The sequence below is a fragment of the Podarcis tiliguerta genome (assembly GCF_965153285.1).
Source record: "Podarcis tiliguerta genome assembly, chromosome: 2".
Lineage (NCBI taxonomy): Eukaryota > Metazoa > Chordata > Lepidosauria > Squamata > Lacertidae > Podarcis > Podarcis tiliguerta.
Genome location: NC_139535.1, coordinates 6495628 through 6523318, shown reverse-complemented (window position 1 = coordinate 6523318; position 27691 = coordinate 6495628). Strand labels below are relative to the sequence as shown.

Genomic DNA, 27691 nt, shown 5'->3' with positions numbered 1-27691 from the left:
TGCTCTTCCGTGCAAAACTGATGTATCTTAAAAATGTATTTAAAACATAATTGGGTTTTTTAATGTGTGCTGCATGAGGGTGCATCTTCTTCCTTTCCCAGATTATCAGATAAACAAATACCTGCACATAGCTGCATAGTGGATTTCACATTTCCAGAATGTTGGGGGGGGGGGGTGTTACGGGAAATACTAGGGGAGGGGAGAGCTGGGGGGGAGAACACACAGCACAAATACATCCCATCAGGAACCGGCCACTGCCTGGATATTTCGGAGACATAAAACTGAAATCCCTCCTAGGCAGATGAAGGTGAAGAAACACACATCCCAAAACAGTGACCTATTAACACTCTAGACACAGGCTGGAAAATCAATGCATCTTCTATACTGTTCTAATTTCTCTCTCGACCAAAGGTGTCATGGACTTTGTAGACACTCGAACTCAGGACACAAGGGAGAAGCGTGCTAAGAGGAAGGGACGCTTGGCAAACCCCAACCATGATCAACTCCCACCTGAAAAGCTATGTCCCCACTGTGGAAGGATGTGTGGGTCCAGAATTGGCCTCCACAGTCACTTATGGACTCACTGGTTTTTTTTAAATAAAATTTTATTCATTTTTCTTTTTCATTCATTACATACATCTCAAAGTCTTAACATTTACTATGTGTTCCTTCCTCCCTCCCCTCCTAGGCTTCCCCAACTTCCGCTTCTGGTTTGTTTCTCTTTTCACCCACCTTGCTACCTCCATACAGAAAAAGTTATTAATAACATGACATCAAACCTAAATACATAAAAGTAAGCACACCATATTTCTCTATCTTCTACACATTTTCTAAAGTAATAGTGTGACTGTTTATTTAAATCCTGCCATCAACTCTATCTTTGTTTCTTTGTTTCTATAAATGGTTCCCATTGTTTTTCAAAGTCTCTGTTGTCCTTTTCAATTAGCCTCTCTGTCATTTTTGCCAGTTCTACATCATCATCATCATTTTTAATTTGTATACCGCCTTTCTATCTTACAATACTCAAGGCGGTTTACAAGCTGAGGAAACAAAAAATGTACATCTTATAACAATCTAATGCAATACAAAAATGTGATAATAAAACATAACTTTAAAATAGGCAACCTCCATCCAAAAAGTAACATTCAACAATCATTAGAATAGTATAAAATAATACTATCAACATATAAAAGTTAAACAGGAATCCACTCAACAGTTACAATAATATCTAAACTGTAATCATTACAAAATGGCAAGCCACAGTACATAAAACAATACAGTACACATTGAGAAGCAGAGAGTGGGGCAAGGCAGGTGGAAGGAGGCCTTGCCGGATGGAGTCTCCCCCCTCATAGTTCATCAACTTCTTTAGTTGGTATTTCTCCAGTCTTCCAGTTTTGTGCAATCAACATTCTTGCTGCTGTAGTGGCATACATAAATAAAGTCCTCTTTTCTTTCCTTTTGTCTTGGCCTAAAATACCTAGTAAGAAGGCTTCTGGTTTTTTTTTACAAAAGTTATTTTCAACATTTTCTTCAATTCATTATATATCATTTCCCAAAAGGCTTTTACCTTTTTACAATCCCACCACATATGATAAAACGTACCTTCTATTTCACATCTCCAACACTCTCTTTTCATTTTTATACATTTTTGCCAGTTTAACCGGTGATAGATACCATCTATACATCATTTTCATATAGTTCTCTCTCAATAGTATACAATCTGTCCATTTCAAATTTACTTTCCACAATTTTATCCAATCTTCAAATTGTATGTTATGGCCCATTTAATCATTACCAATTTTACTTCTTCGTCTTTGGTTTCCCACTCCAAAAGAATGTTATATGCCTTTTTAAAATAATTTTGTACTTTCTTCTATCACTGCCACGTTGGAATTTGGAAACCGACTAGGAGATGCCTTTCTTATTGTCCTCTTTAAAGATATCCTTTAATTGTCTATGATGCAGCCAGCTTTGAAGATGTTCTTTTATTTCGTCATATTCTTTCCATTGCCTCTATTCCGGCCACTGCCTGGATATTTCGGAGACATAAAACTGAAATCCCTCCTAGGCAGATGAAGATGAAGAAACACACATCCCGAAACAGTGACCTATTAACACTCTAGACACAGGCTGGAAAATCAATGCATCTTCTAAACTGCTCTAATTTCTCTCTCAACCAAAGGTGTCACGGACTTTGAAGACACTCGAACTCAGGACGCAAGGGAGAAGCGTGCTAAGAGGAAGGGACGCTTGGCAAACCCCAACCATGATCAACTCCCACCTGCAAAGCTATGTCCCCACTGTGGAGGGACGTGTGGGTCCAGAATTGGCCTCCATAGTCACTTATGGACTCATTGTTAAAACCGTGTTTATGGAAGACAATCTTACTTGGCTACGAGCGATCGCCAAAGAAGAAGAATTTCTCTCTTGACTGCGTATTGAGGCTTATTATACAGTATATGCTTTTCAACAGCATTTGTTCATTAGAGCTATGATCTGTGGGGTTATACTCTCATTGCAAAGATACGTCATTTACATACGTCAATAGAATACCAGCGAATGCATTTGTGTCTATGAAAAATATCAGATCAATTCACACCAGATTAAAAAATTTGGGGGATGGGAGAAATATTAAAGCAACGCTATATACAAGTGATGAATACATGGGAAATAACGCAAGAGAAAGAAAATAGAACACAGCTATGTAAATCCAACTCTGATCAGGAGAACAATCTGCAACACAGCCACTAAAAGGAATAAAAATTCAAATGGAAGCAAATTCTAATTCCGAACACAATCATTGGTTTACACTCTGTAGGAGTTATTTGATATAATTAAATATCTTCCCACACTCCAACCTTTCTGTTTCCCTTGTACGAGGAGAGCCAGTGCAGTGTAGTGGTTAAGAGCGGTAGACTTGTGATCTGGTGAACTGGGTTCGCATCTCCTCTCCTCCATATTCAGCTGCTGGGTGACCTTTGGCTAGTCACACATCTTTGAAGTCTCTCAGCCCCACTCACCTCACAGAGTGTTTGTTGTGGGGGAGGAAGGTAAAGGAGAATGTTAGCTGCTTTGAGACTCCTTCGGGTAGCAATAAAGAGGGATATCAAATCCAAACTCTTCTTTTCGTCTTCTTCTTCTTTTCAGTTTAGTAAGGGAGTCCTTGTCACCTAAGTTCTTTCTATAGGCCAAACATTTTTAAGATTTCCTCCCTGTATGAGTTCTTTGGTGGCTAGTAAGCTGATTACTGCGACTGAAGCTTTTTCCACACTCCAAACATGTATACGGTTTCTCTCCTGTATGAGTTCTTTCATGCCACTTAAGGGAGCTACTTTGAGTGAAGCTCATTCCACACTCTGAACATGTATACGGTTTCTCTCCTGTATGAGTTCTTCCATGCGACTTAAGGGAGCTACTATGAGTGAAGCTCATTCCACACTCTGAACATGTATACGGTTTCTCTCCTGTATGAGTTCTTCCATGCGACTTAAGGGAGCTACTATGAGTGAAGCTCATTCCACACTCTGAACATGTGTACGGTTTCTCTCCTGTATGAGTTCTTTGATGTGACTTAAGGTGGCTACTGTTACTGAAGCTCTTTCCACACTCTGAACATGTATACGGTTTCTCTCCTGTATGAATTCTTTCATGCGACTTAAGGGAGCTACTGCACCTGAAGCTCCTTCCACACTCTGAACATGTATACGGTTTCTCTCCTGTATGAGTTCGTTGATGCAATGTAAGGGAGCTACTGCACCTGAAGCTCCTTCCACACTCCGAACATGTATACGGCTTCTCCCCTGTATGAGTTCGTTGATGCAACATAAGGTTGCTACTGCACCTGAAGCTCCTTCCACACTCCGAACATGTATACGGCTTCTCTCCTGTATGAGTTCTTTGATGCAACGTGAGTTGGCTACCACGACAGAAGCTCTTTCCACACTCCAAACATTTATACGGTTTCTCTCCTGTGTGCAATCTTTGATGCAAGGTAAGGGTGGAACTCTGGCTGAAGGTCTTTCCACACTCCAAACATGTATATCGTTTCTCCCCTATATGAATTTTTTGATGCAAGGAAAGGGAGTCGATGCGACTGAAGCTCTTGCCACATTCCAAGCATTTATAAGGTTTGCTGCCTCGATGAGTTTGTTGATGTCTAGTAAGCCCAGTGCTTCGAGTGAAACTCATTCCACACTCCAAACACGTATGCGGTTTCTCCCCTGTATGAGATCTTTGATGAGACTTAAGTGCGCTACCATGACTGAAGCTCCTTCCACACTCTGAACATGTATACGGTTTCTCCCCTATATGAGTTCGTTGATGCGAGGTAAGGGTACCACAGTGACTGAAGCTCCTTCCACACTCTGAACATGTATACGGTTTCTCCCCTGTATGAGATCTTTTATGCAATTTAAGGGTACTACGTTGACTGAAGCTTTTTCCACACTCTGAACATTTATACGGTTTCTCCCCTGTATGAGATCTTTGATGCAAGATAAGGACAGTACTCTCTCTGAAGCTCTTCCCACACTCCAAACATTTGTAAGGTTTCTCCCCTGTATGAGTTCGTTGATGCGACTTAAGATTGCTACTGTTACTGAAGCTCTTTCCACACTCCGAACATGTATACGGTTTCTCTCCTGTATGAAATCTTTGGTGTCTGGTAAGGCTACGATTGTCACGGAAGCTCTTTCCACACACCGAACATGTATATAGTTTCTCCCCTGTATGAGTTCTTTGATGTGAGGTAAGGGTACCACAGTGACTGAAGCTCCTTCCACACTCTGAACATGTATACGGTTTCTCTCCTGTATGAATTTGTTGATGCGACTTAAGTGAGCTACCGTGACTGAAGCTCCTTCCACACTCTGAACATGTATACGGTTTCTCTCCTGTATGAATTTGTTGATGCGACTTAAGTGAGCTACCGTGACTGAAGCTCCTTCCACAGTCTGAACATGTATACGGTTTCTCCCCTGTATGAGATCTATGATGCGAGGTAAGGACACTACTGCTACTGAAACTCCTTCCACACTCTGAGCATGTGTACGGTCTCTCTCCTGTATGAGACCTATGATGCAAGGTAAGGGCACTACTGTTACTGAAGCTCTTTCCACACTCCAAACATTTATAAGGTTTCTCCCCTGTATGAGTTCGTTGATGCGATGTAAGGCCGCTACTGTTACTGAAGCTCTTTCCACACTCAGAACATGTATGAGGTTTCTCCCCTGTATGAGTTTGTTGATGTGACTTAAGGTGGCTACTCTGACGGAAGTTCTTTCCACACTCTGAACAAGTATACGGTTTCTCCCCTGTATGAGATCTATGATGCGAGGTAAGGACGCTACTGCTACTGAAACTCCTTCCACACTCTGAGCATGTGTACGGTTTCTCCCCTGTATGAGATCTTTGGTGTCTAGTAAGAGTACCATATTGACTGAAGCTCTTTCCACACTCGGAACATGTATATGGTTTCTCATCTGTATGTACTCTTTGATGTAAAGTAAGAGCTGAGCGACGACCAAATCTCTTTCCACACACTGTGCATTCATGCTTTTTCTCCTCTCTGGGAATTTGATTTTCACCACCCTGAGACATACCAAAGTCACCCTCTGGCTTCTGCTTTCGTCTCCCCTCTTGCCTTCTGCCTCCATCTTGAACCCTCAGCTTCCTTTGCTCCCCCTCCTCTTTGGAGCCTTTCGGTGACACTTCGGATTGTTCCCCTTCTGCCAGCATCCCTTCAACATCTCCTGGTGGAATAAAAAGGGAAACTGATGAAATGCTAAAGGAGCGTCTTCACCCCAATCATTCAGTCAGGACACCGAGATCCAGGCCCCAGGGCCTTGTGGCAGTTCCCTCACAGCTAGAGTGGCTGGGGCAACCCAGTGAGATGTGTGGGGTACAAATAATGAAAGTATTAATATTAGTATTATTATACTAATATGGGGTTCAATATGGGGTTCGGGTAGGCTGCTTTTTTAAAAAAAATATGTAGATCACCAGGAACAGTGAAACCCCTCAGGCGGCCAATACACTGGGTGTACATAAACAATAAAAACATATTCAAATCAACCATATGTACAATTCTATATATATTAAACTCCACACTCCATAAGATATTAACATTTAATCACCCCATATTGTTCAAACCTGCCCAAATAATTCAACATCTTCTCCAACCAGTCCACCTCTTTCTCACTGACCTTAAACCCTTTCGTTTTACGTATCTTCACAGTTAGGTATTCTAAAATGATAATATTATTCAATTTTTCCCTCCATTTGTTCACCCCTAGCTCTTCTCCATTTTTCCAATTATTCGCTATAACCTGTCTAGCTGCACTTACCACCAATTTTACCTATTTACATTCCTCTTTTGTTTTTAACCCGATGCTACCCAGGCTAATAAGAACCATTAATTTAGATATTTCCACACTTCTACCCACAATTCCCAATATTTCTATACCAATCTGTTTCCAAAACTTCTTAACTAATGGATCATCCCACCACATATGACTCTACGTTCCCATCACTCCACATTTCCTCCAGCAATTCTTACTTCCAGATTTTGTGATAGGATACAACCTTACTGGTGTGTAATACCATTTTTGTACCAGCTTCAACCCCTGTTCCTGGATTATCCTAGAGGTCGCAACAAAGAGTGATTGCTGAAAAATTCTTTCCCAATCTTCATCTAAAATCTGTTCCTGGATATCTAACCTCCAATATTCTTTCAAACTTTCCTCTGGTGATTTCCCCATATTTAATAACACGTTATACAATTTTGAAACTATTTTGGCCCTATCTAACCTATATTCTTTCACTAATTCTTCGAAAGGTGTAATAATTCTTTTACCACATTCTTTAGCTACTTCTTACTTCAACAGGGAGGAAAGTTGCTTTTTCTGTAACCAATTAATTTTGTTCCACATTCCACTTTCCTCTTCCATCGTACCTTCTATTTCCCAACTTTTCTCCATATCCTGAATTGAGATCTCCTTTAATTTATCCCCTACCTCTTTCGGGATGAGCTCCCGTAACGGGCCCATTTTATCATAATACCACATTTGGGTAAGGGGAGAAAGGTCAGGAAAAAGTTTACTTCTCCACTTCTCCCATACCCAAATGGACCCCGTAAATGTTGATATTTTTTCTACTTCCTTTTTCCTTTTTCTCCTATCGAATATTCTTATTTTCCCTCCAACCGAATCATAAGATGTCTCAGTTGGCAAGCTTCATAATATAAAACCAAACTGGGAATCCCCCATCCTCCATCTTGGGTTCTATGATACCTATATCTGCCGGCTCGCCTTGGTTTCTTGGATGCAAAAACAAACCTATCGATTTTCCCTTGCCACCCCTTCAAAATCCGTTCCGCTATGTGCCAGGGTAATACATTAAAAAGATACGTTAATCTGGGTAACAAAAGCATTTTAACTAAGGCAATTCTTGTACTAATTGATTCCTTCCTTTTCTCCCATATTCTCAACTTCGACTGAATACCGCTCCAAATTTCTTTATAATTATATTCAAATATTTTCTCCACATTTTTAGATATCCTTACTCCTAAATACTTTACTATCTTATTTGCTATAGGAATACAGTGGTACCTTGGGTTAAGTACTTCATTCGTTCCGGAGATACGTTCTTAACCTGAAACTGTTCTTAACCTGAAGCACCACTTTAGCTAATGGGGCCTCCTGCTGCTGCTGCGCTGCTGGAGCACGGTTTCTGTTCTCATCCTGAAGCAAAGTTCTTAACCTGAGGTACTATTTCTGGGTTAGCGGAGTCTGTAACCTGAAGCGTATGTAACCTGAAGTGTATTTAACCTGAGGTACCACTGTGCTCAATAATTCAGAGGCTTCTAATTGAGTTTTATGTTCCACGTTTAAACACATCATTGGTGATTTAGAAAAATTAACTTTTAACCCTAATACTTTTGAAAATCCTTGCAAAATTCTTTTTAATGGCCCCATTGGGGTCTCTAGGTCCTTGACCGTCACCATCATATCATCTGCATACATTGTCATTAACGCCCCCTCTGCTCTCCTTTCCCCCAGGATTTCAAATCCATTAATCTCATTATTCTTTTTGAGTTTAATTGCTAAGGGTTCCAATGCTAAGATAATGAGCATGGGAGAAAGTGGACATCCTTGCCTTGTACCAATTAGCACCTGGGCGTTCCCCCCTGCCGACCCACCAATTCCTACCATTGCTTTGGACTCCGTATATATTGCTTCTATCACATTTTGAAATTTCACTCCAAATTTATATTTTAGCAGTATCTTTTTCAAATGATTCCAATCCACCAAATCAAATGCTCTATATATATCCAGTGACATGAAAGTAAGAGGCAGGTCCTCATTTTTCGCTAAATACACCATACCCATCACCTTCCTAACTGCCTCCACCAAATACTTCTGAGGCATAAACCCAAATTGCTCTTCCCCCACCAATTGTACAATACAGTTTTTTAGCCTTATTGTTATGACTTTGGCAGATATTCTATGATCCATATTAGTAATTGATATTGGCCTATAAGAATCCGGCAGTTTGATCTTTCTCCGGTTTGGGAATTAATACCAACCTTGGCTCCAACCAGAAGGTGGAGTTGAAGCTCCATTCAAAATTCCTTGGTACAGTACAGTCATAGGTGGCACCAATATATCCTTAAAATGCTTAAAATACACCACACCGTACCCATCCAATCCTGGTGCCAATTGCACATTCATAGAGTCGATTGCTAATCTAACTTCCTCCTCTGTTATATCCTTATCCAATTCCCTTCTATTTTCCTTCTTGTAATTCTGGGAGCTCCAATCCTTCACAAAATTGATCCACCTCTTCGTCCTTAATTCCTTTATTTGCATACAATCTTATAAAATCCTAAAAAGGTCTCCAATATCTTATTAGGGTCTGTTTCCAACCCCCCTTTATCATCTCTAATAGCTCTAATATTTTTCCTTTCCTGATAATTCCTAATTTTATTTGCTAATATTTCCCCTCCTTTCCCTTCACATTCATAATATTTGTGTCTACTATACCATAACTTTAAAGTGGTTCTATTCATATCTAAAACTTTCAACTCTTCTCTCTTTTGATCTATTTTTTCCCTATCCTTCGTTTGCTTAGACATCCTAAATTTCTCCTCCAATAACCTAACTACTTCTTCTACCTCCTTAATCCTTCTATCTTTCCCCTTTTTTAACACTGACAAACTCTGAATACATTCTCCCCTAATGACTGCCTTTATTGCTTCCCATTTTGTTGCTAATGGGATTTCTGGGTCTTGATTCTCCTGAAAATACCTTTCTACCGCAATGTATATTTTAACTTACTCTGCTCATCAGCTACCAACCAAGGGTAAGACCTATTCATGTGGCCTATTTGAAGGAAAGCAGATATGGGGGCAGGGGCAGTGATCTTAATCATTCCAATATCCATTCCCTTCACCCATTTCCTAGCCTCTTGGGATATCAAAATACCATCCAGTCTTGAGAATGTGCCATGTGGGCTAGCATAAAATGAATATGAGTAATCCTTGGGGAACAACTCCATCCATAGTTCCAATAATCCAAACTTCCCACATAATGTTTTAAACTTCATACCCTTTTCCTTTTTGGAACTATTTCCCCCTTGTAGATTGTGATGCGTGCCTCCTCCCTCCGTAACTGCACTTAGCAGAGACGCTTTCGAGGCCAGCCGCCATAAATTCCTTTCTTTATTGCTTTCCGACAAGATTACATGCAGAATAAACAAAGCGACCCGTTGCTCTAACTACTTTCTCTTTTCCCTCTCCCGCGAGACCAACAGAGCCAACGGCCCAGCCCCTTCCGTCTTTCCCTGTGACGTGGATCCCCCTCTCTCTGAAGCACCCCTTCCTCCCCAGACTCACTGCTCTCTTCTCTGTCCTCTGAGGACTCACTGCTGATTAGTGGAGACCTCTCTCTGTACCCCCTGATTCTCTCCTCCCTTGCTGCCTGCAGTTCCCTGACATAGATTAACATTAAAGCCCCCCCCCCCACTACTTTTGTATAAGGCGAGAATTTCTCAAGCTTCTGTAAACACCTATAGAGAAAATCCAGCTGGGGCTTCTTAGGGGGAAAGATTGGTGCTAATGCCACCGGCTCTCCCTCCAAGGAACCTTGAACAAAAGCAAACCTTCCATTCATATCTCCTAACACCTTATTCTCCACAAAGTCAACATTGGATTTAATTACTATTCCCACCCCTCTACTTTTCAAAGTTCCAGAAGCCATAAATTTATTCCCTTTTCCAATTCCAGGGAAATTAACCTTTCTCTTCCCACCCCCCACTATATGTTTCTTGCAAAAAACAACAACATCAGCCTTCAGTTCTTGAATGTACTTCCCAATCCTCACTCGCTTCACCTGATTATCCAAACCTCTAACATTGTACACACAATATTCACATTCTTTATCATGTCTTTCCCAACCATCTCACTTCTCCTTTTCCCTCCTTTTTTGTACCATACCCTCCTGGAGGTAAACCCAACCCCAACTAACCCTACTGTGAGCCCTACCCTTTCACCCCCACAAAAAAGTCCAGGCCAAAGAAACAAGAGAATAACTGTGTGCCGCCAAACTGCGTTCATACGCAAAACTTTCATAAGGAAAGAAGTATTGTGGTCCTGAACCATTTAAGGCTTTATAGGTCAAAATTTGCACTTTGAATTGGGCCCCGTAACTAACTGGTAGCCAGTGCAGTCAGACCAGGATGGCTGTAATATCCGCAAACCGCCTTGCTCCAGTGAGCAACCTGGCCAGTAAATTCTGCACTAGCTGAATTTTCCAAATTGTCTTCAGAGGCAGCTCTACGTATAACGCATATCTATATCTAACCTTGAAGTTACCAGAGCATAGACAACGGTAGATAGGCTATCCCTGTACAGATAGGGGTGTAGCTGGGCCACCAGCCAAAGCTGATGGAAGGCACTCCAGTCCTTCTGAGCCTCAAGCAAAGGATCCAGGAGAACCCCCAAGCGACGAACCTGCTCCTCCAGAGGAAGTGTAACCCCATCAAGAGCAGGCGACCTCCCAGCCATCTGCTCTAGGAACCACCCACTAACTGAGCCTTATCTGGAGTGAGCTTCAATTTGTTGGCTCTCATCCAGTCCATTACCCAGGCAAGACACTGGTCCAGCACTTCCATTGCCTCATCTTCGGATAGAAAGGAGAAATAGAGTTCAGTGTCATCAGCATACTGCTGGCAACGTACTCCAAACCTCTGGATAACTCCTCCCAGCGATTTCATGTAGATGTTAAAGAACATGGGGGATTGGATTGGGCCTTGCGGAAGCCCACATTGAAGCTTCCATGGGGCTGAAATGCGTTCTCAAAGTAACACCCTTTGGAAATGACCATCCAAGTAGGAATGGAACCACCGCAAAGCAGTGCCACCCACCCCCAGTTCAGAGAGTCACTCCAGAAGGATACCATGGTGGATGGTATTGAAAGCCGCTGAGAGGTGGAGAACAATGAACAGGGACACATTTTCCTTGTCTCTCTCTCTCGACAGAGGTCATCATACAGGGCCACCAAAGCAGTTTCCGTGCCAAAACCAGGCCTAAACCTGATTGAAATGGATCCAGAAAATCAGTTTCTTCCAAAAGCACCTGGATCTGGTCTGCGACCACTTGCTCCAGAACCTTGCCCAAGAAAGGGAGATCAACAACTGGCCGGTAGTTAGGCTTTCTGAATTCAGAGGAGGTTTCTTAAGGAGAGGTTTTACCACTGCCTCCTTCAAACATGCAGGGACCACCCCCTCTTGTAAAGAGGCACTGATCATCTCCCTGGCCCAGCCACCTGTTCCCTCCCTGCTGGATTTTATCAGCCAAGAGGGGCAAGGGTCTAGAGTGCAAACGGTCGCCCTGACTGATTCAAGCACCTTGTCCATATCCTCGAGCCTTACCAACTGAAAAAACTCATCCAACACAACAGGACTAGACTGTGCTCTGGACGCTCCATGAGATTCATCTGCTGTAACAGCAGAGTCAAGGTCTTGGTGGATGCAAGCAATTTTATCGCCAAACAAGTCACAGTGAGCTACTGCTGGTTCTACTCCTCCTTTGGGCCAGCCTGTAAAAGGCCCTGTACAAACTGGAAAATATCTGCCAGACGACATGTTGAGGATGCAATGGAGGCAGAAAACTATGCTTTCTTTGCTGCCTTCACTGCCACTAGGTAGGCTTGATAACGAGCCCTTACCAGTGTTTGGTTTCATTAATTCGGATCTTTCATCCACTTGTGCTCAGTCTCCCAGCTTGGAGTGTACCAGGGGTCCAACTGAGCTCCACAAAGTGGGAGAGGACGCTCTGGGGTATTCATATTATTAGTAGTTGTATTACCAGTACTATTATCAATATTAGCCTGTCTGTATAAGGCCTCAGCCACACTTTTAAAGTGGACTTGAAATTGCTTGCTTCTCTTTTTTTTAAAACCTCTTCTGCCCCGAACTGCTCTTGCAGAATAATAATAATAATAATAATTTTTTATTTATACCCCGCCCTCCCCAGCCAAGGCCGGGCTCAGAGCAGCTTACAAGCAATAATAAAAACAAGATGAATGATTACAACTTAAAAACAAAAATAAAATACAACATTAAAATAATGGAACATTAAAATATTAAAATGTAGCCTCCTCGCAGGAGGGGAGGAGAAGGAAAAGAAAAAAGAAAGAGAGGGAGGGAGGGAATCAAATTGGCTCCAAGCCAAAGGCCAGGTGGAACAACTCTGTATTACAGGCCCTGCAGAAAGAAATCAGATCCTGCAGGGCCCTGGTCTCATGAGGCAGAGCGTTCCTCCAGGCCGGAGCCAGAGTTGAAAAGGCCCTGGCTCTGGTTGAAGCCAATCTAACTTCCTAAGGGCCTGGGACCACTAGGGTGTTGTTATTTATGGACCTTGAGGCTCTCCGTGGGGCATACCGGGAGAGGCGGTCCTGTAGGTACGAGGGTCCTAGGCCGTGAAGGGCTTTAAAGGTCAAAAGCAGCACCTTAAATCTGATCCTGTACTTCACCGGGAGCCAGTGCAACTTAAAAAGCACTGGGTGAATATGCTCCCATGGCAGAGACCCCATGAGGAGCCTCGCTGCAGCATTCTGTACCCGCTGGAGTTTCTGGGACAGCTTCAAGGGCAGCCCCGCGTAGAGTGAATTACAGTAGTCAATCCCGGAGATGACCGTCGCATGGATCACTGTGGCCAGGTTGGGGCGGGAAAGGCTGCTTGATGCGGCGAAGGTGGAAAAATGTCGCCTTAGAAGCAGAATTTCAAGGCTGGAGATTAGGTCTTATGGGGGCAAGGGAAGGATTTGGGGGCAAGAAGCAAAAGAGTGTGGCTAATAATAAAAAAATAATTTAATATCCTTCCTTTCCCTGATCAAAAACAGGGCATGTCTGATGCTCTTATGTGCCCATATGAGACTGCAACCTTGGGGCATCCTTCAGCTTCTTCTGAAATCAAGGAAAGAGCTGGACATCCAACACCCAAGCCTGCCACCATCTGTTGTGGCTTTGACAAAGGTCTGCCAACTTAAGGGATTCCTGGAAAGGGACCCCGGAAGCCCAGCCAGGCTGGAAGGCGAAGATGCAGGGTGATGAAATGTAATAATAATAATAATAATAATTTTTATTTATACCCCGCCCTCCCCAGGCAAGGCCGGGCTCAAAGTGGCTTACAAGCAATAATAAAAACAAGATGAATGATTACAACTTAAAAACAAAAATAAAATACAACATTAAAATAATGGAACATTAAAATATTAAAATGTAGCCTCCTCGCAGGAGAAGGAAAAGAAAAAAGAAAGAGAGGGAGGGAGGGAATCAAATTGGCTCCAAGCCAAAGGCCAGATGGAACAACTCTGTCTTTCAGGCCTTGACCCCAAGCCCTATGGGGAGCCCAAGGAAGGTCCCCCACCTGCCAGAGTTGGCCTGAAGGGAGGAGAAAGATCTGCCCTTCCATTGGGAAAAGATGTCCTACCCCCATAGAAATGGGGAAAGACCTATAAATGAATCATTTTAGCTGAATTAGATACAGAATGCATTAATTATGGCAAATGTAAATATTATGGGAAATACCCTTTGCAAAACCGTGTCCATTCGGAGAAATCTACACAAAAATGCTGACCAACTTTCAAGAGGTTGAAATAATTTAAAATTAAATTATTTAAAATTAACACTATTTAAAAATAATAACATGTGAAAATCTGGGTAAATTGACGACTAGAAAAAGGAGACAGAAAAAACTTACATTGAAACGGTTTGCCTAATAGGGTTCTTTTTCATCCCTCCCCACACTCCCTCCAGCTGCACCCCCCCGTCTCTCCCCCCTTATAATACATAATAATAAGACGCACCTCCAGCGCCTCCGCAAGAAAGTACGGCCGCCGCCATTACCCGCACCAAAGCGAGACAGGAAGCGGAAGCTCCTATTCTCCCGGCAGCCTTTTTTCCTCCGCTCTAGGAATCTCAGCTCTGTCGCCACTGCTCTTAACCGTTTCGGAGCCGAGCGGCAGGAGCCTCTGGGCTTCTCCGGGCAAAGAGCGAAGAGAGGCGCTGGTCTCGCCTCCAGAAAGACAGGCTGGACCAGCTGCACGGGAGCGCCAAAACGTTTTCTAAACTATTTCTTATTATAATTATTTTCAAATTTCAAATAAACAACGTTTTTCCTTTTGGTACATACATATCCAATCCAAATTTGCAATAACTGCCTCCCCCCCCCGCCACGTTTCCATTCCCCCCTTTTATTCTCCTTGCATATAATTACTATATATTTCCTCAATTAATTTCAACTTATTTTCTCCCTCCTCATTATATTCTTAGTTCATAAATGTTACATCAAACCTGCTAATGTTTTGACTTTTTACAGTGTTCTCTAAAATTGTTTATAAAGTTTTCCCATTCTTGATTGAATTTTTTCTCATCTGATCGGTAACTTTAGCCATTTCGACATAGTCAATCATCTTAGTTATCCATTCTTCTTTAATTGGGACCTTTTCTTCTTTCCACATCTGGGCTAGTAGCATCTGGCCCCTGTAGTTGCATAAATAAACGGTCTCTTTTGCTTCCTTGGCATATTTTCTCCTATTACACCTAGTAAAAAAGCCTCTGGTTTTTTTTAACAAATGTAATTTTAATATTTTTTTAAAGTTCATTGTATATAATTTCCCAGAAGCCCTTTACTTTTTTACACGTCCACTACATAGGGGGGGAAATTACCTTCCTTATCCTTACATTTCCAGTATAAATTAGAGGTATCTTTATACATTTTAGCAAGCTTTACTGGAGTTAAATACCATCGGTATATCATTTTCATATCATTTTCTTTTAATGAACTACATGCTGTGAATTTTAAAATCTCTTTCCACAGTTTTTCCCATGATTCAACCGGTATATCAACCTGTATCTTTTGCCCAATGTATCATTACAGGTGAAACTCGAAAGATTAGAATATCATGGAAAAGTTCACTTATTTCAGTAATTCAACTTAAAAGGTGAAACTAATATATAAGATCGTGAAGCTGAGGCTCCAATACTTTGGCCACCTCATGAGAAGAGAAGATTCACCGGAAAAGACCCTGCTGTTGGGAAAGATGGAGGGCACAAGGAGAAGGGGACGACAGAGGACGAGATAGTTAGACAGTGTTCTCGAAGCTACAAACATGAATCTGACCAAACTGCGGGAGGCAGTGGAAGACGGGAGTGCCTGGCGTGCTCTGGTCCAGGGGGTCATGAAGAGTCGGACACGAATGAACGACTAAACAACAACAATATATAAGATAGAATCATGACATGCAAAGCGAGATATGTCAAGCCTTTATTTGTTATAATTGTGATGCTCATGGCGTAAGGAATCCAAAACAGAGGTGTTCAGGAGCCGAGGTTTGACTGTATTCTGATACTATTTTTAAATTATTAAAAACACATAGAGGAGGGAGAAAGCTTGTTTTCTGCTGCTCCAGAGAAGCGGACACGGAGCAATGGATCCAAACTACAAGAAAGAAGATTCCACCTAAACATTAGGAAGAACCTCCTGACAGTAAGAGCTGTTCGACAGTGGAATTTGCTGCCAAGGAGTGTGGTGGGGTCTCCTTCTTTGGAGGTCTTTAAGCAGAGGCTTGACAACCATATGTCAGGAGTGCTCTGATGGTGGTTCCTGCTTGGCAGGGGTTGGACTTGATGGCCCTTGTGGTCTCTTCCAACTCTATGATTCTATGAAAACATTAAGAACTGCTTGATCAGGTCAATGGCCCTTCTAGGGCAGCATCCTGTTCTCACAGTGGCCAACCAGAGGGCAGGATCCGAGCAAAAGGGCCCTCTCCTCTCCTGCAACTGGTATTCAGAAGCATTGCTGCCTCTGAGGACTGTGGGTGAAGAAAATATTGTGAATAGAATCATAGAGTGGAAGGGCTCCTGTGGGTCATCTAGTCCAACCCGCTGCAATGCAGGAATCCATGATTATCTTGGCATCCGTCTGTCTCGGGAGACCATGGAGGAGTGTGCCTTTGGGGGTGAGGTCAAGATGTTAGGAGAGTTGCAGCGCCTTCTCTGGCTGTAGAGACCAATATGGGGGACATGTTTATTCTATGACCTATGGATCCCTTTCGCTCAAATATGGGGGGAGGGGGAATCAACTCAGCAGGGGGAGAGAGAGAGAACATTCCTGGAGGGGGTGGGCACAGTGAAGGGAAATAATGCATAGACAGGAAAAAAAGGGGTGAAGAGGTGCTGAAATTGCGCTCAAATAATATCGAGGGCACAGGTGAAAGGCATAGCAAGTTTCTCGTCTTCTTGCTTCAGAATGAAGAGCTGTTTAAATAGGAACGAAGGAAGCTGCCTAGTCCAGAACCAGACCATTGGACTATCTAGATCTGTGCTCTCTGCACTGACTGGAAGCATCTCTGCAGGTTTCAGGCAGGGACAATTTCCTAGACCCGCTGGAAGATGTCGGGAATCGAACCCAGAACTTTCTGCACCCAAGAGCCACTTTCGCCTTTTAAGGGACACTACACTCAGAATTCACCAGCCACCACAGATCTCTGGGAGTTACCAGGATGAAACTGTCTCACCTGCTATAGCTTCTCCTCTGCCCGGCTCAGGAGGAGACCTTTGGCCAGGGCCACTGCCTGGGAACTGGTCTCCGCTCCCTGATCCTTCACCCAGTTCTCCATCTCCGGGGGGAGGACAGCCAGGAATCGCTCCAGGACCACCAGGTCCAGGATCTGAGCCTCAGGGTGTCGCTCTGGCTCCAGCCACTCCCTGCAAAGGCGGTGGAGTCGGCTGCAAACCTCTCGGGGTCCCTTGGCCTCCTGGTAGCAGGAATGCCTGAATCTCTGGCGCTGAGCATGTGGGATGAGGGTGTCATCCATCCAGCCTCCAATATGCATGAAGGATTGTCCCCTGCAGCCTCTTTTCTTATTCTTTCCAGGTTTTGCTTTAAGGCAAAGGCTGGCCAAGGGAGCGTGGACCACAAGGGGCCTCAGCCAGAGGTGGGGGAACCTCAGGTCCTGCTTCAAGCTGCTCTGGGTTGGAGCAGGATCAGGCCCCAGCCTCCCTGCCTGCTTCCTTCCATGCATCCAACCTCTGCAGCCTCTTCTGCAAAAGGACCATGTACAATGCAGGAGGGAGGAGGGGTGCTTGTCCTGGAGGACCAAGCTGCTCCTCCAGTTTCCTGCCTCTCTAGGAATCCTGCACTTCTCCTTTAACCCTTTGAAGACAAGGCAGCTGGGGGTAGAAGAAAATCTCTCCCTTTGGGGGACTCTGATCTCTACTTTCACAAGGTTGGGACATCTTGGGCAGTGGTGAGAGGCAGTGTGGTGTAGTGGTTAGAGTGCTGGAGTATGGCCTTGGGAGACTAGGGATCGAATTCCCCACCGGGTGGCCATGGGGCAAGTCACTGCCACCCAGCCTAACCTACCTCACAGGGTTGTTGTTGGGGATTAAAGGAGGAGAGGAAGAACCATGTATTATATGCTATGTTCAGCTCCTTGGAGAAAAAGGCAGGATATCAAATCTAAGAATGGGGAAAGTTGGAATGGGACCTAATGGTCATCTAGCCTCCCCCCAACAGATTTGTGCGGGTTGTTTTGGTTTTTATTTTGTATTTTGTGGTTTGGATCTTGATTTTATTCTGAGACCCCAAGGTATAGGACGGTATATAAATAATAATAATAATAATAATAAGGCATTGGGACAATTTTATGGAACCAAGAAGGTGGGAGCCAGAAAGCCTGGGAGCCACTGTGTTAAAGGGGTGTGTGTGTCACAGATTGCATTTCAATTTCCCTGTGTTATTTATGTTCCCACCTTGTGAATGGGCTGGGCAAGGGGGGATGTGTGTGTGTGTGTGTGTGTGTATGGGCAGCTTCCATAGAATGATAGAGTTGGAAGGGACCCAAAAGGTCCTCTAGTCCAACCCCCTGCAATACAGGAATCTCAGCTAAAGCATCCCTGACATATGGCCATCCAACCTCTGCTTGAAAACCTCCAAGGAAGGGGAGACCATTCACTGTCAAATACAGATTCCTGTAAGCAATCACATGGTGATGGAACTGTACCTGAGCCAGGTGGCACTAATAGTGAGGAAAGGATCTGTAACACCCAAGACCTTTGGGGAAAGCCTGCAGAGTTCAGGCAAGCAGAGAGGAAGGGAAAGCATAATTTCCTCTCTCACTGCATTTAACCCTCAGAGGACCAAAATCTCTTCTGCCTGGGGAATCCCCAAACTGAATTTATCTGCTTTTCCCTGAGATTAACGTTAAATAAGTTGGAGTTCTTGTTATTAAATATACCAAGAGAAAAGCACACCAAGAACTCAGGCCAATGTAAGTTTCAGTAGTGGGAGTCGTCCCTATTAACAAATCAATAGTCAATTGTGACAAAAACTAATCCATTCAAAAGCAAGTATTCTGACAAGGATTATAAACTCAAACAGAGATTACAAACTCAAACTCATAAGGACATGTATAACACAAAAATTCGTTACAGAGATAAGAGTTTATGAGTAGAGATAAGTACAAGTTCATCCATAGTCAGATTCAACGTGGAGGTCTTAGTTTCAATCATTAAACAGAAGTCAGAAGTCAATTATGGATCGGAAACCAGGACAGGGCCCTGTTTCGATGTATTCACCTTCATCAGCTGGTACAAGGCAGCTTCTTGGGTTCCTCCAGTGTCGTTTTCGCAATTGAAATCATTCCTCTGGGGAGAAAGACAATACACACACCTTCCATTTACCCTCTGGTGGGCGGTAGCAGCTGAATGGGGGGGGGGCAACTTGACCTTTTGTCTCAGTTCAGTGGCCCACAACAAGAAATCTTGAGCGTTGTCTCTTAACTCCCTGAGAAGCGTTAGACAGGCTGACATACAGCTCTTCCCTGAGATTAAGCACTTGTTGGGAACAGTGGGACTGACTCCTGAGAAAACCTACACTGAAGCGAGTTGTAAATGGATTCTTAGGAACTGCACACTTGTTTTGGCTATTTCATCTTTTGTAGGCGTTCGTTATTTTGTTCCCTAAAATTTACATGCAGCTTTACTGTACATATATGTTTGGGATTTTTTTAATCCACGGTTCAGGAAAAATAAAACGATGACATTATCAGTAAAAAAACCTAAAATGACTATTTTATTGTTAAAAATAACGAAATAAACAATAAAACCTGGATTAAAACACAGTGAAAGCGGCTGCCTCGTATCAATAGGCAGTGAGTTGGGTGCAGTAAGTTGGGTGCAAATATTCTTCAATTTTTTGACTGCCCTGTTGGTACAACGCATTTCCAAAATTAATTTCCTAACGAGTCGCATGTGCACAGAGAAAGTGATCCCCACAACGGACCAAGGTTTCCTGGCTTAGATCCAGGCTTTCCCGTGGACGTCAGCAGCAAACCCGGCCTTAAGGATCTGCTTGCCTTCTTCTCTGGTGGTGAATGGGCAACCTTTGGCACTAGAAGTTACACAGCAGCAGGCAGACACATTGGGGTCTGGGCAGGCTCTCTGCCAGTGGCGAACAATGGCTTGGGCGAGCCTTATAGTGAATGACACTCATAGGGGGGAGGCGTAGGGCTGGGGGACACCAGTGGGCAGCTTCTGACAAGGCAACACAGACAGTGGCATGAGCCTGAACAGCAGCAGATCCCATGGCTGCAAGGAAGCAGAAACACACAAGCTCAGCAAGGCAGGGGGAGAGACGTCATCAGAGGAAGAGGCCGTTTGCTCCCTGAACTCCTCTTATCGGAGGTATGAAAGATGCCATCTACAATTGAATCAGCGCAGTTCACGTCCATATCCTCCCCTTTCACTGGAGCAGGATTCCCACACTTGGGTCTCCAGATCTTTCAGTACTACAACTCCCATCACTCCCAGCAGTCATAAGGGATGATGGGAATCGTAGTCCAGAAACAGCTAGAGGCCCAAGTGCAGGAAAGCCTGGACTAGAGTATCTAGGGCAATTGTTTTCCAAACACAGGCATTCTTAACATTTCCGACTGATCTTCTGTGCAAATATATCAGAAAAAACTGCATTTAAAACAGAATTTTTTAGCATGGCGTGCTGGTTAAGGTTGATTTCTTTTTGGGGTCTGGGGTTCAGTAGCTCTATGCCCAGGAATTCCCAGGAAGGGCTTGTGCTTTTGTCATTGGAAGTACAAGCATTTTAGTGAATGACAGAAATATGGGGGGGGGGGGGGGGACGACCAGAAAACGATTCATGGTTTACTCTCTGTAGGAGTTATTTGATATGATTAAAGATCTTCCCACACGCCAATCCTTTCTAAGGTGTTTCCCTTGTACGAGTTCTTTACTGTTTAGGAAGGGAGCCCCTGTCACTGAAGTTCTTTCCATGTGCCAAACATTTTTAAGATTTCCTCCCTATATGACTTCTTTGGTGTCTAGTTAGGTGACTCCGGCGCCTGAAGCTATTTCCACACTCGGAGCATTTATATGGTTTGTCCCCTGTATGAGTTCTTTGATGCAACATAAGGGAGCTACTGCAAATGAAGCTTTTTCCACACTCCGAACATGTATACGGTTTCTCTCCCGTATGAGTTCGTTGATGCAATGTAAGGGAGCTACCGCGACTGAAGCTCTTCCCACACTCCAAACATTTATACGGTTTCTCTCCTGTGTGCACTCTTTGATGCAAGGTAAGGGTGCCATTCTGAATGAAGCTCTTTCCACACTCCAAACATGTATATCGTTTCTCCCCCTTATGAATTTTTTGATGCAAGGAAAGGGAGTCGATGCGACTGAAGCTGTTGCCGCATTCCAAACATTTATAAGGTTTGCTGCCTCGATGAGTTTGTTGATGTCTAGTAAGTGCAGTGCTGTGACTGAAGCTCTTTCCACACTCAGAACACGTATACGGTTTCTCCCCTGTATGAGATATTTGATGCAAGGTAAGGTCACTACTTTGAGTGAAGCTCTTTCCACACTCTGAGCATGTATACGGTTTCTCTCCTGTATGAGATCTTTGATGCAAAGTAAGGCCACTACTTTGAGTGAAGCTCTTTTCACACACTGAACATGTATACGGTTTATCTCCTGTATGAGTTCGTTGGTGCAATATAAGGGTACCACTCCGACTGAATCTCTTTCCACAGTCTGAACATGTATACGGTTTCTCCCCTGTATGAGTTCGTTGATGTGAAGTAAGAGCTGAGCGATTACAAAATCTCTGTCCGCACAATGTACATTCATGCTTTTTCTCCTCTTTGTCAATTTGATTTTCACCACCCTCGGACATACAAGAGTCACCCTCCGGCTTCTGCTTTCGTCTCCCCTCTTGCCTGCTGCCTCCATCTTGAACCCTCAACTTCCTTTCCTCTTTGGATCCTTTCGGTGACATTTCTGATTGTTCCCCTTCTGCCAGCATCCTTTCAACATCTCCTGATGGAATAAAAAGGCAAACTGATGAAATGCTAAAGGAGCATCTTCACCCCAATCATTCAGTCAGGACACAGAGATCCAGGTCACAGGGCCTTGTGGCAGTTCCTTCACTGTGAGAAGGGAAGTTACAGGGAATGAGGCAGAGGGACTTCTTGGTAGTGGTGCCCACCCTGTGGAACGCCCTCCCATCAGATGTCAAATAAACAACTATACAAGTTTTAGAAGACATCTGAAGGCAACCTTGTATAGCGAAGTTTTTAATATTTGATGTTTTATAATGCTTTTAAATAATGAAAGTATTTTAGTATTATTATTTATTGAGTTTATATACCGCCCTATAATCAGAGGTCTCAGCCTGGTTCTCAGAAAAGATGACAACATATATAATCAGAATAAAAACAACAACCCAATAACACCCTCCCCTCACAAGAAAAAAGCCACAATTGAAAAAGGGTATAGAACGTCAACCAAAATTCTGTCAAAAAGGAACTTTATTGCCTGGTGCCTAATGGTGTATAATGAAGGCGCCAGGTGAACTTCCCTGGGGAGAGCATTCCACAGACAGGGAGCCACTGCAGAGAAGGCCCTGTTCTCGTGTTGCCACCCTCTGGACCACTTGAGATCAGAAGGGGACCTCAGGGTCCAGGTAGGTTCATATGGAAAGAAGCGGTTCTTGAAGTATTCCTGGTCCTGAGCCATTTAAAGCTTTATAGGTCAAAACTAGCACTTTGAATTGGGCCTGGAAACTACTGTATTTTTCACCCCATAGGGCGCACCTAGTTTTTTTTTGGGGGGGAGGGAATAAAGAAAATAAATTTTATTTTCCCCCCAGGTGCAGAGCTGGGGCGGGGGAAACCCGAGCTTCCCCCAACCCCAGCCCCCAGAACAGGCTGCTATCCGCAAGCCTAGGGAGCCGGGTGGGAAGTCGCGCTGGTCTCCCCAGACTTGCAGATATCTACCTAGGGCGCCCTGGGCTTCAGGCAGCAGGCTGCTATCCACAAGCCTCCCGCGGACTCCCCAGGCTTGCGGATAGCTTCCTGAAGCCTGGAGAGCGAGAGGGGTCGGTGCGAGCTGACCCCTCTCGCTCTCCAGGCTTCAGCGAAAGCCTGCATTCGCCCCATAGGACGCACACACATTTCCCCTTCATTTTTGGAGAGGAAAAAGTGCGTCCTATAGGGCAAAAAATATGGTAATTGGTAGCCACTGCAGTCAGACCAGGATGGGGGTAATATGCTCAAACCTCCTTGCTCCGGTGAGCAACCTGGCCACTGAATTCTGCACTAGCTGAAGTTTCCAAACTGTCTTCAGAGGCAGCCCTACGTATAACACATATCTATATTTAACCTTGCAGTTCGCGGAGCATAGACAACAGTAGATAGGCTATCCCTGTCCAGAAAGGGGTGTAGCTGGGCTAGCAGTCAAAGCTGATGGAAGGCACTCTTGGCCACCTGAGCCTCGAGTGACAGCAAAGGATCCATGAGGACTCCCAAGCTACAAACCTGCTCCTTCAAGGACGTGTAACCCCATCAAGAGCAGGCAAGCTTCCAGGCATCTGTTCTAGGGAACCACCCACTAATAGCACCTCAGTCTTATCTGGATGGAGCTTCAGTTTCTTGGCTCTCATCCAGTCCATTACCCAGGCAAGACACTGGTCCAGCACTTCCACTGCCCCACCTGCAGATAGAAACGAAAAGTACAGCTGAGTGTCATCAGCATACTGCTGACAACATACTCCAAACCTCCAGATCACCCCACCTAGCAATTTTATATAGATGTTAAACAGCATGGGGGATAGGATTGGGCCCTGCGGAACCCCACATTGAAGGTTCCACGGGCCTGAAAAGCATTCCCCAAGTAACACCCTTTGGAAATGACCGTCCAAGTAGGACTGGAACCACCGCAAAGCAGTGCCACCCACCCCCAGTTCAGAGAATCACTCCAGAAGCATACCATAGTTGATGGTATCAAAAGCCGCTGAGAGGTTGAGAACAATGAACAGGGACATATTTCCCTTGTCTCTCTCTCGACAGAGATCATCATACAGGGCCACCAAAGCAGTTTTTTGTGCCAAAACCAGGCCTAAACCCTGGTTGAAATGGATCCAGAAAATCAGCTTCTTCCAAAAGCACTTGGATCTGGTTTGTGACCACTCGTTCCAGAACCTTGCCCAGAGATTAGCAAGTGGTCAGTAGTTAGTTCCGTTTTCTGAATCCAGGGAAGGTTTCTTAAGGAGTGGTTTTACCACTGCCTCCTTCAATCATGCAGGGACCACCCCCTCTTGTAAAGAGGCACTGATCATCTCCCTGGCCCAGCCTGCTGTTCCCTCCCTGCTGGATTTTATCAGCCAAGAGCGGAAAGGGTCTAGAGTGCAAACAGTCGCCCTGACTGATCTAAGCACCTTGTCCATATCCTTGAGCCTTACCAACTGAAAAAACTCATCCAACACAACAGGACTAGACTGTGCTCTGGACGCCCCATGAGACTCATCTGCTGTAACAGCAGAGTCAAGGTCTTGGTGGATGCAAGCAATTTTATCTCCTTCTTTTTCCTCGATAAAGTTTATTATAGAAAATATATATACAATCAATATACCATTCATGAAATAAAAGATTCCAACATAAAATAAAGATATGTAAAATAAAAATTCCAACACCGTGACTTCCCTCCGCCTCAACTCAACATCTTTCAATATTCTATACTCTTATTTACATTGTGTTTTTGATAGTATTCAACAGTCACCTATTATTAATTTGTCATAATCTGATTCAACTTTACATCCTTAGTCCATACATATCAACAGGTTTTCTTTAGAACAGTGTTTTTTCATTTGGTCCTCAAAGCATTGCCATTCCTTCCTTAAATTCTGGTTTGACTGGTGTCTTACTGCTTGGTGGATGCAAGCAATTTTATCTTCAAAATGCTTTGCAAACAAGTCACAGCCAGCTACTGCTCGTTCTACTCCTCCTTTGGGCCAGCCTGTAAAAGGCCCCTTACAACCCAGAAAATCTCTGCCAGACGACATAATGAGGATGGAATGGAGGCAGAAAACTATGGTTTATTTACTGCCTTCACTGCCACTAGGTAGGCTTGATAATGAGCCCTTACCAGTGTTTAATGCATTAATTTGGATCTTTCATCCACAGTACTTTAAGCAACTATTTTTTTTCCTACTACATTTTATAGTAATTTATATTTCGTGTTAGCCACCCTGAGCTAGGTCCTGGCCAGGGAGGGCGGGGTATAACTAAATAAATATTATTATTATTATTATTAATGCACAAGGTTTTGCCTTGAGCCCAAGCCCTATGGAGAGACGAAGGAAGGTCCCCCACCTGCCCCAGTTGGCCTGCAGGAATGAAAGGAGGAGAAAGATCTGCCCTTCCATTGAGAAAGTATTTCCTATCCCCATTCAAAGGGGGAAAGACCGATAAATGCATTATTTTAGCAGAATAATGTACAGAAATGCATTAATAATGGGAACTGAAAATATTATATGAAATACTAGAGAAAGGAGGCACAGAAAAAAACCTACATTGAAACGGTCTACCTAATAGGTTTTTTTAAAACTCCCTCTCCACACTCCCCCCAGCTGCACTCGCATTATAATACATAATAATATGACGCACCTCCAGCGCCTCCGCGAGGAAGGACAGCCGCCGCCATGACCGGCATCTCCCGCCCCCCAGAAGCGGGACAGGAAGCGGAAGCTGCTATTCTCCCGGCAGCCTTTCCCCCCCCCTCCGCTCTAGGAATCTCAGCTCTGTCGCCGCTGCTCTTAACCGTTTCGGAGCCGAGCGGCAGGAGCCTCTGGTCTTCTCCGGGCAAAGAGCGAGGAGAGGCGCTGGTCTCGCCTCCGGAAAGCCCCGCTGGATCAGCTGCACGGGAGCCCCAAAAAGTTTTCTAAATTATTTATTATAAAAAATATATATATTATTTTCGAATTTCAAAATAACAACATTTTTACTTTTGGTATACAGAATACATATCCAATACAAATTTGCAATAGATGACTCCCCACCCCGGTTTCCATCCCCCCCCCGTTATTCTCCTTGTATATAATTATATTTCTCCCAATTAATTTCAACTTCTCCCCCCCCCCCACAATTCTGTTCTTAGTTCATAAATGTTACATCAAACCTGCTAATGTTTTGCCTCTTTTACAGTGTTATTTAAACGTGTCTATTGAGTTTTCCCATTCTTGATTGAATTTTTTCTCATCTTGGTGCCTGATCTTCAGGGTTAGTTTAGCCATTTCGGCAGTCACTCATCTTAGTTATCCATTCTTCTTTCGTTGGGACCTTTTCTTCTTTCCACACCTGGGATAGTAGCCTCTGGCCGCTGTAGTCGCATAAATAAACAGTCTCCTTTGCTTCCTTGGCATATTTTCTCCTATTACACCTAATAAGAAAGGCCTCTGATTTTTAAACAAACGTAATTTTAAACATTTTTTTAAGTTCATTTTTTATAATTTCCCAGAAGCCCTTTACTTTTTTACATGTCCACAACATATGAAAAAAGAAAAAAAAAGGACTTTCCTTATCCTTACATTTCCAGCATAAATTAGAGGTATCTTTATACATTTTAGCAAGCTTACTGGAGTGAAATAGCATCGGTACATCATCTTCATAGAATTTTATTTTCATGAACTGCATGCTGTGAATTTTAAAATCTTTTCCCATGATTCAAGTGGTATATGTCTTTTGCCCAGTGAGATTGAATATTCCAGGCTGTGAGGTCTTTTCCTGCTTTGATAAATGACGCACCAGATCACTTAGAGATATGCTAGTACATACTGACTTACAACACAGGTCTACACACCAGACCTTGACCACAGCTCCAGGAGGTTTTTTCAAATGCGGACATTGGACTGCTTGTAGATATGCATCACAAGTGGAAGAATTTTCTAATAGTAGAGGCTTTAAGTTTACCATGTGTTGCCACATGTGCAAATGCAATTCCACCCCCACCCCCCCGCTCCAGGTTTCAGGCAAGGACGATTTCCCAGCCCCTCCTGGAGATCGAACCCAGAACCTTCTGCACCCAAGAACCACTTTCGCCTTTTAAGAGACACCACCCTCAGAATTCAGCAGCCACCATGGATCTCTGGGAGTTACCAGGATGAAACTGTCTCACCTGCTGCTGCTTCTCCTCTGCCCAGCTGAGTAGGAAACCTTCGGCCAGGGCCACCACCTGGGAACTGGTCTCCGCTCCCTGATCCTTCACCCAGTTCTCCATCTCCGGGAGGAGGACAGCCAGGAATTGCTCCAGGACCACCAGGTCCAGGATCTGAGCCTCGGTGTGTCGCTCTGGCTTCAGCCACTCCCTGCAAAGGCGGTGGAGTCGGCTGCAAAACTCTCGGGGTCCCTGGGCCTCCTGGTAGCGGGAATGCCTGAATCTCTGGCACTAGCAACTGAGCTGAGGGTGTCTGCATCCAGGAGGGTCTTCATAGCTCTTCCAAGGATCTCCCAAGTGGGGCAGTTTGGGAATTTGGGCAGCAGCCTCCAATATGGCTGAAGGATTGTCTCCTGCAGCCTCTTTTCCTATTCTTTCCAGGTTCTGCTTCAAGGCAAAGGCTAGCCAAGTGAGTGTGGACCACAAAGGGGCTGAGCCAGACATGGGGGAACCTCAGGTCCTGCTCTAAGCTGCTCGGGGCTGAAGCAGGATCCGGCCCCAACCTCCGGCCCCAAATTGAAAATGAAAATGTGTGGAATATTCAAACTATATCAAACATTTTTTTTCAATTTTTCCAGGAAAAAAGGGCTTCAGAAAAAATCTGTGTGCCCCCCCCCCATTT

The 27691-nt window shown here is 44.0% G+C and overlaps 2 protein-coding genes across 2 annotated transcripts in view; both read right to left on the bottom strand.

The window, feature by feature from the left end:
• Positions 1–1996: 1996 nt before the first annotated feature.
• LOC310672802 (uncharacterized protein) lies at positions 1997–25632 on the bottom strand (the record flags this gene model as incomplete). The annotated part of the gene is made up of 4 exons (XM_083430459.1): positions 25524–25632; positions 23534–23571; positions 3594–5753; positions 1997–2067 (listed from the first exon to the last, which is right to left on the bottom strand). Exons 3-4 carry the CDS (start codon positions 5737–5739, stop codon positions 1997–1999), a joined length of 2217 nt encoding a protein of 738 aa, XP_083286585.1. The 5' UTR covers positions 5740–5753; positions 23534–23571; positions 25524–25632.
• LOC310670731 (uncharacterized protein) overlaps positions 18998–27691 on the bottom strand; it is a 25474-nt gene continuing 16780 nt past the window's right edge. Inside the window, exon 2 of the mRNA XM_083426445.1 lies at positions 18998–21897. Coding sequence (XP_083282571.1) covers positions 20867–21897 — 1031 coding nt within the window. The 3' untranslated portion in view covers positions 18998–20866. The remainder of the gene's footprint in view (positions 21898–27691) is intronic.